A 13,716-nucleotide genomic window follows, 5' to 3' on the forward strand; every position below is an offset into this window, starting at 1 on the left:
CAATGCAATGCCATTGAAACATAATACAATACTAATAGAAAATACAGAAAAAATGGAAAACACAAAAGTTAAAACAACAGTATATGAAAAACATGATAAACAGTATTCAGACAATATTAAAACCAATTATTCATCAAAACTGGACAAGCACGTACCCAAGTCACATCCATGGGAACAGTGTTCAAATTCTCATCCAAGTCAGAACAGGTCTGGTCTGTTCTGATCTGTTCTGTTTGTCTGCAAAGTACTTAGCAAAAGCTTCACAGTGCTGACTGGTCAGGGATCCCATTCAAAGAACAAAGATTCAAAAGTCCTCTGGCCACATGAAACAGCTCAGCTGTGTGGTTCTCTGCAGATGCAACACTCAACTACTCCTTTGGACAAAGGAGTACTGTGAGCAAAGTATGAGTTAAGACTTGGAATTCCTTGGCTTCATTTTAAACTGCTACTGCCTTAATGGAATTATTATTATTATTATTATTATTATTATTATTATTATTATTATTTCATTAAGGCAGTAGCAGTTTAAAATGAAGCCAAGGAATTCCCAGTCTTAACTCATACTTTGCTCACAGTACTCCTTTGTCCAAAGGAGTAGTTGAGTGTTGCATCTGCAGAGAACCACACACTGCCTTAATGGTTGATTCCCACCCCACAACCACAACCCCTGAAAACTGTGGTTTAATTAGGAATCAGGAAGTATGCAAAGGTTAAAATCAAGACAGCAAATGGAAAATTACTTTTCTTCCATGTTAATATATGCTTCTAGGGGCAAGTTAAATCTGCACCAGAAAATTGTGGCTTTGGTGGTTTGCCCTTTCTGGTCTTACCCGAGAGGAACATGCCAGGCTCAAAACCAGTCAGTCTATTCTAAATAGCCATAGTTTTATTTCAGAGTTGGAAGCAATGTCAAGTAAAGATTTCATGTGGCATTTCTTTACAGTAGCTGAATTACAATCTTCTATCCCAAGAATGGACAAAGTGCAGCTTTAGGCCCCACAATACCATTTGTGCCCCCCCCTCCCCTTAGAGTTCAAATCAAAACTTACAAAAAGGCTCCATAATATGTCCTCAATGACTCTAGGGGTCTGTGCAGGATATTTACACCATGTTTGGAGACCTGCTGCTCCTCTTCCTGCTGGGTCAAAGCAAATGTTTGCAAAATTTTGAAAAACAATTCCAGATCTAAAGCCTAGCTCACCCAAGTTCTCTTGCGATGCTAATATGCCCTTCTCACCATCCACAGTTGCACATCTTTGCTTTATACCTGTTAAAAGCTTCATGTGTAGAAGAGTTTGCTACCTATAGATACCAGTGGAGGATTTTAAAATAACATCAGCAACAACAGCAACAACTATTGTTTGAATGTGATTGTAAGCAAGTGGCTTTTTGCCTAACACAAAAAATAAAATAAAGACTTCAGATTCTTTCTTATTTCTAATTTAGTACAAAACTTTTTTTAAAAAAAAATCCCTACTAAAGCAAATTCCAGGGAGATTGCTATTTATTTTCTGCACATTGAAGATTGAAAAAGCTATTGCTGGAGAAGAAAGGCTTATGTTAACCTTGCAGTTTAGTTTTTGCCATTACTGATAACTTTTGCCTGGGCTGACATACCAATATTAACTTATACCACCCTTGTGTTTTTCATCACTGTAAATTTGGCAGAGAACAGGAGGCAATGACCTTCCAGTGAAATTCAGTGTTGCATCTCTGTTATAGGTTAGAGAACCATACTGAGAAATAATGACTTACATCATCCTTCTGGGGTAGTTAATTTTGTATAGACTGCCTAAGGGGTCTTCTCAAGCTTCCTCCTAGGCCAAGTCAAGGGTTTAATTATACTCACAATCTCCATCATCCACTGATTTGCATAAAAGCTAGGTACATTTTTGAAATATCCAAATGACTATTTTAAAGGCACATTAATTGAGACCAAAGTTATAGGAAGACACTAAACTTTGTTCTTTCAACCTTGTTAGCCAGAATTTCAAGTATTTGCATATGCTTGACAGGCATGTGCCTGTCTATGAACACGCATACAGCAAGGTTTGTATAGGCATACCACATTAAACAAAGCTTCTGTCAAAGAATTTTACACTTTTCCAGTCATCTTTCCTCTTTTTTTAGTAGGATCAGTATTGGAAAGATGGTGAAGGAGGGCTGGATAAACATATAGTTTCACAGTTCTGCCTCTAGTTACCAGCATTTTCTGTTAATATTGTAATTCCTAGGAATACATCTGTTTTGTTATGTGAGGTATACCACTAATGCTGTTATATTAATATCATTTGGAGTAAATTCAAAGATATAATTTTGTAAATAACTTTGTAAATAACTTTGTAAATAACTCATTTTTAAGCTACATAAGTTTACAATTCAATGTTTTCCAAGTATCTCAGTGAAGGAGAGATGTTTAATTGCTTCAAAACTATGTTTGTATTCCTTAAGCATTAGTAAGACTACATGAATGTCTAAGATGTAGGCCATGGTGAAGATGGTCTTACAACAATGGGGATAAAATAATACTAGTTAGTAAAGCATCTGTATTCTATTGCACAGGTACAGCAGTTGATCAACATGGATGAAGTTTGTTATGAAAATGTCTTGAAGCAAATAACAGCTGGACATCAGGTATGCTCACTTCATTGGCTTTTAGTAAGAAACTTTTTGTAAATCATATCAACAAGGATTTATTCTTTGCTTGGGTAAACAATTTGATTTCCCTCTGTTCCATTTGGAAACTAGCTGATTCATCTTTTTGAAGTTTTCAGAAGCAATGAAAAGCTTTTTAAATGAAAATTTCATGTAAGAAAGCCTGCAAACACTCTAGAATGCCAGCAAAGGAGCATGTAAAACTCCTTAATGCTTAGTATTTAGTCTCGTTTTGTCACATGGAAGCATGAATAAGAGTGCCCTGGTCTAATTACATAATGTACTTTTCCAAAAGGAGATGTACATTCATTTCGTATACAATGAAGCATTGAATTGAGGATGGCATATTTATATTAATTATCAGATAAATGAACAGAGTCATGAGTGGGTGCCAATGGATACATTGACATATTCTGCATACCACTCACAGCCTTTGACACTTGCTCAAATGTGAGAGCATGGATTTTATAAACCACAATTGTATTTCATTTAATTTATTACTGAAATACATGTTTATATAGCTTTTTGTGCAATAAAAGTTTATAACAAAAACCAAATGCAATTGACACTAGTTGTTAAAATTAACAACACAATGATAAAACAATGTTCAGAATCAGGTCGGTAATAAGGAAAATGCCTGGGCAAACAAATAGGTTTATAACTGATGGTAGAAAAGCCACACTTGGAATCTTCCTGAAACTCAGTGAGATAATTTGACATCGTGGCCATTGTATCAAAGAAGGACTTCTTCTGCATTGCATCCAAATGAACTTCACTTGGCCACAATATGGTAAGTAGAACTTCCCAGTCAAAATATAAAGACTGTACAAAAGGCAATTTCTTATGAATGAAAAGTAACACTTTGATTCTTGCTGTTGGTTGATTGGCAGCTTCCCAGCACAGGAGGTATATTTCTACACAAGGAGATGTCATAAAACTCGTGTAGATTTCCTATTCTACACTTTTTGCCGCTTCCGAACCAAGCCTAAAATTAATCACACACAGATTACAGCAGCCCAGGTTTCAGATTACCAAATGCCTGGATCACTGTGGCCAGGAGTAGTTGTAGCTTTTGTACTAGCCACTTAGAAAAGTTTTATTTTTTCATGAGAGATCATCCATTATCTATGCTTACTCAGAAAGAAACAGTGTCACATTTGTGATCCAGACACTAAACTTCTCTGAATTGAACTTTAATCCAGACAATAAATCTCTCTGAATCTATTTTGTTCAAATAGGCTTTCAATAATTACATTAAGACTTCTGCAGTCAACATCTGGTTGGGATTTCAACATAAATTAGTCTAAAAAATCGGAGATAGTTAACTTGATGAGGTCCAAGTTACATATGACATTAAAACATATTTCCATTTCTCATAGATTTTTAAAATCTGGTAAATCGCAAGCATTAAAGGGGGGGGGGGGTTACTGTTATTGAGATACAGTAAATTAAGTAAAGGAGTTTTAAGTATTTTATTCACCTGATGTGGTTCTGACAAAAATCACTCTTATGAAGCTATTTGCGATTGCCTAACAAATTTTCTCCCAGTGCAAATGGGAGATTCAAAGAAGCAACTTTCATAACAGCTATAGCAGACAAGGATAGAATTAAACTCTTTTGTAAATGACAGCAATCCCAATAATTTTAATGTATGCTCTGTTTACATTATAACATATTATATAATATAAAACTTTATTTATATCCCGCCCTATCTCCCTGAAGAGACTCAAGGCGGTTTGAATTCATGAACATTGAATTCATATTAAAAGCGTCAATTAAAAAGGACATGGTTGTACCCTTAAAGAATCATTTTTGATTCTTCCCAACCTTTAGTGGCCTGTACTATCACCATTTTCCAGAACTGGAAGGGACATACTGAGAACTGGAAGCAACTTCATGTTCAGAGGATGACATTCTGCTGTTTTTGAGTGAAGCAGTACTAGAATGGTAAACCATGTCTCCAGAGTAATTTGGGTCTAAAATTCCTTTTTCTCAGAAGGAAAAAAAAAATATTGAACAAGGGACTGTCATGGGGATGGTGGGAACCAAGGGATGCAGGTGGCCCTTGGACAACATGACTGTCATCCCCAAAATAGATTTAATATTCATGTCCAGCTTGGTCCTACAAGAAGTGTAACATTGAAATTTAACATGTGACTGTCTAGTTCTCCTGGCTTTATTTTTCAACTGCACAAAAATGTAAACTTGTGACTTGGAAAACATTGACACTTGAACATGTCCCATCTTCACATTGAACAAACTTAATTTGGTATCAATTTGCCATTAGATTGCTAAAAATCCTAGCACTTTATAGGTCCCAGCAGAAATTTAGCAGTTAATATGTTTTTTGTACTGTGTTTTATCAGTAGTTTCTTGTATTGGTTTTTTATGATCACATCTTAAAAAATGATATTTCTAGGCAGTCCTTTATCTGCTGTTCTGAGCTCTTCAAAGAACACGTTAACTAAACAACGCACAATTTACCATTATTTAATTCATGCTGGTTAGGCCCAGTCACTTTACTGTATTACATAGTAGAATGAAACATTCAGCTGATGTTGAATGCTGGTGCATTTTAATAGATGTTATATGCATTATTGCCATTTGAGTGTAAGGACAGTAGGAGGGAGCTGTATTCCACACAGGCATGTGTTTCAACAGATGGAGGGAAATCTTTTCATGTTGATTTTTCAACTGTCCTACTCTGCAAGACGTCGAGCTCTTCTTTGCTACTGGGAAATTAAAAGTTGGCAAATCAGCCTTTAATTTTTATCCATCTGTTCAAACTAATGAGATGTCTCATTTGTAGACTTCACTTTGAATTAGTCAAGGCAAGCGTGGTAGTAGCATTCTTTCGTTTTAAAATATCTTTATTGAATTTTCATACAAGGTAAAAACAAAGACATAGAAAGTCTGATGGGGGGGGGGTAGGGGAGAAGGGGTGGGAGGGGTAGGGGGGGGGTTAAAAGCTTAGAAAGAATAGAAAGAGTAGAAAGCAAAGTGGTTTCTGAGTATTTACAATGAATGATGTATTTATCACTACTGTGTGCCGGGTGCAGAGACAGAGAATTTGGACAGAGTTGTGGGGTAGGAGGTGGGGGGTAGGAGGTATGTGTGTTCTGTTCTGTCGTTGACTTCCCGGTATCTTTGGGAGGTTCTTCCTCTTCCTTCGGACTTTCCCTCTTCTTACTTTCCCTCTTCGTCTCTTTACAGCTCTCCCCTTATTTATTCTTTCTTTCTCTTTCATGTAAGTATTTCCATGTTTTTTCCTTCTATTAGGTACGTTGTTACATCTTTCCAATCTGTTTCGGCTATCGGGGTGCCCCTTCTTTTAGAGAGTATGAATGTTAATTTATCCATATTTCTTATATCTAAGATTTTCGTTAGCCATTCCTCTTCTTCTGGAGGGTCTTTTCCTTTCCAATGTCTTGCATAGACTATTCTGGCAGCAGTCAGCAGTAGAAATAGTATTTTATCTTTATTTTTTTCCAGTTTTATATTATGTATTCCTAATAGGAAAATTTCTGGTTTCCACGGTATATTGGTCTTCAGTATTTTTTGTAATGTTTTTTGTATTTTTCTCCAATAGTTTATTGCTTTTGGGCAGGTCCACCATAGGTGGTAATATGTCCCTTCCTGTTTTCCGCATTTCCAACATTTGGTGTTTGTATTTTTATTAATTTTTCCTAATCTATGGGGCGTTATATACCACCTGTGAGCAACCTTCAACCAATTTTCTTTAAGTTCCATCGCCTTTGAATATTTTAACTTCTTATTCCAAACTTCTTCCCATTCTTCTTTTTTTATCTCTCTTCCTATGTTGTCTTTCCACTTCTTCATATAGGATTTTTCCTTTCCTGCGTTTCCTTCTTCTTCTAGCAGTTTTTTGTATATTTTGGAAGTTAATTTGTTTTCTGATTGCATTATTTTGTCCCAGAAACAGGGTCCTTCTTCGAATCCTTTTTCTCTGTCTCTCTTAAAATGTTGTTTAATTTGTTCATATTGGTACCATGAAATTTTACTATTTATGTTTTTTAGTTCTTGTTGGGTTTTGATCTTGAATTCTCCTCCTTCTTTTCTTATTATGTCCTTGTAGTTAGGCCACTCGTTCCATCCTAAAATTCTACTTTGTGAGGCTTCAAGTGGCGACAGCCATAATGGGGTTTTTTTGTAAAATTTATCTTTATATCTATTCCATACCTTAATTAAGGATGAACGTACAAAATGATTGCCGAATTGTTTTTCTTTACTAGCTTTGCCATATCCTAAATAGGCGTGCCAGCCTGATCTCAATCCTTCCCCTTCTATATTTAAGATCTTCTCTTTCTTAAGTTTTGCCCAATCTCTTATCCAAATAAGAGCGCACGCATCGTGGTACAATTTGATATTCGGGGTAGCTAATCCGCCTTTGTTTTTGCCCTCTGTCATATTGTTATAATTTATTCTTGGTGTTTTCTTCTGCCAAATAAATCTCATTATATCTCTTTTCCAATTGTTGATTATTTTTTGGCATCTAATTATTGGCAAATTTTGAAATAAAAACACTAATTTTGGCAGAATTGACATTTTCACTGCCGCTACTCTTCCTAGTAAAGATAATTTCATGTTTCCCCAATTTTCCAAATCCTTTTTTATTTTTTTCCATTTTTCTATGTAGTTATTTTCCAATAATTGTAGATTCTTAGCTGTAAGGATTATTCCTAAGTATTTTATTTTTTGTGTAATTTGGATGTTCCAATCTTTCCCAATTTTTTCCTGTTCTTTCTTTGTAATGTTTTTTGTTATTGCTTTGGTCTTTTCTAAATTGATCTTAAATCCTGAGACTTCTCCGTAGTCTTTTATTGTCTTTAGCCATTTTTCTAGATTATTTTTTGGATCTTCTATTATTCCAATGATGTCGTCCGCGAACGCTCTTATCTTATAGTCCTGTCCTTGAATTCGTACTCCTTTGATTCCTTTATCTTCTCTGATTCTATCCAATAAAATTTCTAATGTCAGGATGAAAATCAGCGGGGATATTGGGCAGCCTTGCCTTGTTCCTTTTTGGATGGGTATTGTCTCTGTCTGTTGACCATTTATTATAAGTTTCGCTTCCTGATTATTGTATATTGCTTCAATTATATTGCCAAAATAGTGACCCATATCCATCTCTTTTATTACAATTTTGATAAAATCCCAATTTACATTGTCGAAGGCTTTTTCAGCATCTAGTGCTAGGAACATTACTTTCTTTTGAATGTTGTTTCCGAAATGTTCTATGAGGTTTATGATTGTTCTAACATTGTCTGCTTGTGATCTTTTAGGTAAAAAGCCTGCTTGTTCTTCTTTAATTCTTTCACTCAATATTTTTTTTAATCTTTCTGCAATAATATTTCCGAATAATTTGTAATCTAGGTTTAATAATGAAATGGGTCGGTAATTCTTTACATCTTCTGGGGTTGTATTTTCTTTATGTATTAGGGTTATCAGGGCTTGTCTCCATGTTTGGGGCATTTCTTTCTTGTCTCTAATTTCATTCATTACTCTCTTGAGCAGGGGAGTCAGTTCGTCTTGGAATGTTTTATAATAAATGGCCGTTAGCCCATCCGGGCCCGGGGCTTTGTCTTTTTTCAGTTCATTTATTGCCTTTTTAATTTCTTTTTCGGATATTTCGCTATTCAGCGTTTCTCTTTGTTTTTCTGTTATATGCGGTATGGTTTTTTCCCCTAGGTATTTGTAGATTGCATTTTTATCTATTTTTTCTTCTTTATACAATTTTTGAAAAAAGTTTTCGAATTGGTGTTTGATCTGCTTTCCTTGTGTGAATGTCATGTCTCCTTCCTTTATCCTTGTTATATAAGTTGTTTCTCTTCTTTTCCTCAGTTTGTTCGATAGCCATCTCCCTGGTTTGTTTGAATTTTCGAAGTAATCTTGTCTTAAAAATTTCAGTTGTTTTGCCCTTTCCTCTTGTTCTAGGAATTCTCTCTGTTTCTGTAGTCTGGTCAAATTTTCTCTAATTTCTTTATTTTTTGGGTTTTTCTTTAGGTTCATTTCTTCTTGTATAATTTTCTTCATTATTTCTTTTTCCTTTTCATTTTTAATTTTGTTTTTTATTGCTTTTTGTTGTATGAAATTACCTCTCACCACCGCTTTGCTCGCCTCCCAAACTATGAACGGATGTGTTTCTTGTATGTCATTTATGTCCAGGTATTCCTTTAATAATTTCCTATTCTTTTCTACGTCTTCTTCACTTCTCAATAAATTGTCATCTAATCTCCATCTTCTGGCTTTCTCTTCAAATTTTATTTTGATTTCTATAGGGCAGTGGTCAGATTCCATTCTTGGTAGAATATTCACCTCTTCCACCTCTGTAACTAGTGATTTTGACATCCAGGCCATATCGATTCATATCTTTCGTGAACATCTCCTTCTGTGTTAGTTGCCAAAAAAAGATAATAATAGGTGTCTTAGTCTAACTATGCTCTTTTATAGGAATCTTGCAAAATATTTTTAATATTTCTTTTGCATACTGAGTTGACTTTCTTTTCTTCTAGTTTTTACAAAGCCACAGGTTTCACAGGCAAGCTTTTCAATGTAGTTCTACCTGCTCCTTTAATATTTCCATTCAAAAATTCCTTAAATCTGTCAATATTACAATATTTCAGTTCTTACAGACTTTTGAATATCACATCAGCTGCTTTTTTTTCTTTCCAGATGGTTAACTATCACTGTCCACCTGTGATTATTTTTCAGTATTCGTTTGTAAAACTTTAATTATTGCATTCTCTCTCTACCATTTGAGAAGAATGGAAGAAAGGAATTTCTTTTGTTTCTGTTAGAAACATACCTGTCTGGATCTATGATTTCCAAATCGAAATTCATAAGTTGTGCTAATATTTCTTCTAATAGCATTATTGGCCCTTGGCAACAGAAGGCAATGGATGAATGCAGTGGGTTGAGCTAGTAAATGTTTTGTAAAGTGGGGAAATCATAATAGGGAAATGGTTTATGGTTGTTGTTTTTGTTTTTATGGGTCTAAGGCAGTGGCTCTCAACCTGTGGGTCCCCAGATGTTTTGACCTTCAACTGCTGGGATTTCTGGGAGTTGTAGGCCAAAACACCTGGGGATCCACAGGTTGAGAACCACTGGTCTAAGGGAAGGGAAGAGAGGAACGGGGATGGCTAGAGCTGGGGCATTATTTTCCTATAGCATTGATTATTCTTACATTGTTAATTCCCCAGGGAGTAGCACAATACACAAATCTCCCAAAGCAGTGCATCGGGGGGGGGGGGAATAACTACAAGTTATTCATGCTCAAGCAGTAGAGAGGTCTTTACCACAGTGGTGACTTCCCTTTTATTCCATAGTGTATTGGACAACAACAACAACAATTTTTGCCATTTCCACTTCCAGGTACCCTCTTATTAAGGACGAGCTGCTGTCAGAAAGAGGGTCACTCCACTTCTTAATTATTCTTTATGCAGTTTCACTGCCACCAAAAATATGAACTAATCACTGCATGTTGCTTTTTATTTCAAGAGTGGCTCAGTAACAATACAGTACAAAACAGATTAGAAATTCAGAAAAGCCGTAGCTATTTAATTTTTAAAAACAATATAACTACAGTGGGATCTCTGCTGGTGCGATTGTAGAATCCAGCAGAATTGAGAGAGGGAATAATTCCCCTCTGGCCCCCTGAAGCTCCCGTTACACTCCAGAAAACACCTCTGGGTGCTAAGAAGCAATGTGGAGCTGACTTTGGAATGGTGCAAAATAAGAGAGGGGGTGGGATTCCACTGTGGCCACCATGGTAGTGTTGGATTTAACCTGAAGCAGGGTTAAATCCATGAGGCATGGTTTGCCTTGGGGACAGGATGTGTGTGTGTGTGTGTCTTTGATTTGGGGGTGAAAAATTCCCCTTCAATTTTTTAAAAAAATATTGTGATTGCACAATAGAGGTCCTAGTAAAGCCAGTAGCTCCTGTGCTACAGTTTTCCCACCTTGTTACAAAGTTTGATAATTACTATTAGTTGCCACATGTTGCTGTTCATTTTCAGTAGATCAATACAAACAGCATTGGTCTTACTGTCGTAAGGATTTGGCTTTTTAATAGCTCTAATTTTATTTCATATCCAGCCTTAACTCAGGGTTTTTTTTTTATACTCTCCTTGCTTAATTTGCAAGCTAGCTACTTTTCAGTTTTCTCTCTGATAAAGATGCTCTGCTTTTGGACACTTTCGGAGCTCTCTTCCATGCTTTATCTGCAGTCCTCAGTTTAGTTCAACAGCTGCCTCAGCTCCAGTGCTATCATTTGTCTTCGGCTGTTTATAAAGTCTACCACATGAGTATACCACACCTGCTTTGCAGGACTTTTCAAGTTCTTGCATGGAGCGATTTTAGCTACAGGGGTAAAGTTTTCCTTCAGCTCTTATTCTGTGCTGGTGATGGTCCTTCAGACTTCTCAAAAGTCTGCTCTGGTACTCTTCTTAAGTATCCAGCTGTTCTTTTTCATAGTCCACCAAGAACTCTCTTGTTTTATAGCTGCCCCTATTCTTAGTGCTAAACCTTCAGACAGGATCTTCCATCCAATCGCTTCATTTGGAGTCTTTTAGCTGACCAATCACCAATCAATGAGTGATTCTACAACACAAGTGTAAAAAGGCTTGAACCTCACATAACACAGACACTTTCTTGATATAAATAGCTTGGCAAACTAGTAGAATAGAAAGGTTGAGAACCACTGACTTAGACCGTGAGTAGGAAGCTCTCACAAGCTCACCCCATTGGTTCTATGGCTGGTCGGAGTTCCAGTTCAAAAATATCTGCAAAGCAACAATTGCCTGTGTTTGGCACATCATTTATTTTTTATTTTAATGTGTGTACTTTTGTCCAGCATAATAATTGCTACAGAGGGAGTGAAAAGGATGTCTTCTAATAATAGAATAAATGCACTATGCAAGGCTTCTCACATGTTTCCTGGCATATCAGGGCTGAGCTCATATACATCTTTAACATTTAATAGAATAGACAAAGTTATGCATAATGATGACTTTACAATCATATTGAAGTATGAACTGCTATTAAGCATCCTACAATGTGTTTTGTAGACAGAAATTTCAGGAATGGATAACAGTGGTAATGCTGAATAATGTCTTCTGTACTAATGATTGCATTTTAGTTTTGACCTCCTTGCAACTTCTTCTAATTTCACACATGGACGTTTCCTGATTTATAAACTGCAGTGCATGCATTCCTTATTTTGAGTATAGTGGTTTTAAGGAACATTTTGATGCACAATGTGTATGGTTTTTCATATTTATAGGACTAGGTATTCAGAACTATTTGGCTGGAATTGCTTTCTGTTAATAAAATGACTTAGATTTTTAAATCAGGAAGATACAAAAATAGAGAATTAGGTTAATCAGTTATTTAATTTGCAGTACTAATTGCATATTCTTAAACTGCATTTCTTTCTTATAAATGTGATGTATATTTGTCATCTGTGTGCATAGAGCCCACACCTTCTTCAGATATTTAGCCTATGCAAACATTTCACCACAATATTCCATCCTTCTTTGCATTCTTTCCCAACAATAGATCCAGCCTTTTCACTCTCTTGCATTTAGAGTTCTTTAACATTCCACAACACTCACAATGGTAATAACATGCTGTTAAGAAGATAAGGTTTTACCATCTGATTGTGTCTAAAAAGACTTTTTACTTCAGATGAGGAGCCTTTGGGTCTTCAGATGTTTTGTTCATGCAATCTCATACCATTGACCAGTCTGGGATTTTTATTTATTGCTTGCATCAGAAGCAAATTGAGAATACAGTTAAAATGCATTTAAAAAACCACAAACAAAGTAAAAAGCTATATTTCCTTTGACCAGAAGCTGGCCACTTCAAGTGCCTCAGATGCCATTATAGAAGGTCCTCCATTGTGCATGTGGCCGGGCTCCAACTGCATTGTAGTATCTGGTCTGTGGTTTGCTCTTCTCCACACTTGTATGTCATGGACTCCACTTCATAGCCCCATTTCTTAAGATTAACTCTGCATCTCATGGTACCAGAACGCAGTCTGTTCAGCACCTTCCAAGTCACCCAGTCTTCTGTGTGGCCAGGAGGAAGTTTCTCATCCGGTATCAGCCACTAATTGAGGTTCCGGCTTTTAACCTGTCACTTTTGGACTCTCACTTGCTCAGGTGTTTTGGCTAGTATGTTTGCAGATCTTAGAAAGCTATTTCTTGATTTAAGATGTTGGCTGATTTTCAAACAGAGAATGGATCATAGATGTCAATGTCTTGGTCCTTTCATTACTGGCTGCTACTTCTCGATGAATATCAGGTAGTGCAACGCCAGCTAAACAGTATAATTTCTCCTGCGATATAGGGCATAGACATCCTGTGGTAATGCAATATATCTCATTAAGAGCCACATCCACTGTTTTAATGTGGTGAGATGTATGCCACCCTGGGCATGCGTATTCAGCAGCAGAGTAGCAAAGTGCAAAGGCATTATATGTGGTTATGATCCCCAGATTGTGCCCGTCAGCTTCGGTGTTATATTATCTCTAGCACCCACTTTTTGCTTGATAATCAAGCAGTGTTTTTTATAAGTCAGGCCATGGTCCAGAGTAACTCCCAGGTATTTTGGTGTGCTGCAATGCTCCGGTGGATTCCTTCCCAGGTAACCTGCCAACATATATAGAACAGTTGAAATCTCCCATTCCCACTACATCTTTCCTTTCTGAATGTTTGGTTATCTGTTCCAGATCAGCATAATCCAAGCCCTCAATGGGGCTTGAAGGCCTATAATTTTTCTTCCCTTCATTTTTACCCAGATGCTCTCAACCTGACTTCCAGGATTTATGTTATCCTTAATATATAATGCTGCTGCTCTTCCTATTTGGTCTGTTTCTCTGAAATAGGTTAAACACTTCTATTACTACATTCCAATCATGAGACTCATTCCAAAGGTTTCACTTATGCCTGGTATATCACTCTATGAACTACTATCCTTCTTCTCCCTCCTAAGTTTAAAGTCCTCCTCATCAGGAGGATTTGTCAGATTCGTAATAAAAAC

General features: G+C 36.4%; 1 protein-coding gene across 1 annotated transcript in view; it reads left to right on the forward strand.

Moving 5' to 3' along the window:
• ASCC3 (activating signal cointegrator 1 complex subunit 3) overlaps positions 1-13,716 on the forward strand; it is a 254,794-nt gene that overhangs the window by 109,123 nt on the left and 131,955 nt on the right. The window contains exon 13 of the mRNA XM_060753089.2: positions 2,563-2,634. Within this exon, the coding sequence (XP_060609072.2) occupies positions 2,563-2,634 (72 nt within the window). The remainder of the gene's footprint in view (positions 1-2,562; positions 2,635-13,716) is intronic.

This window comes from Anolis sagrei, chromosome 1, assembly GCF_037176765.1.
Source record: "Anolis sagrei isolate rAnoSag1 chromosome 1, rAnoSag1.mat, whole genome shotgun sequence".
Lineage (NCBI taxonomy): Eukaryota > Metazoa > Chordata > Lepidosauria > Squamata > Dactyloidae > Anolis > Anolis sagrei.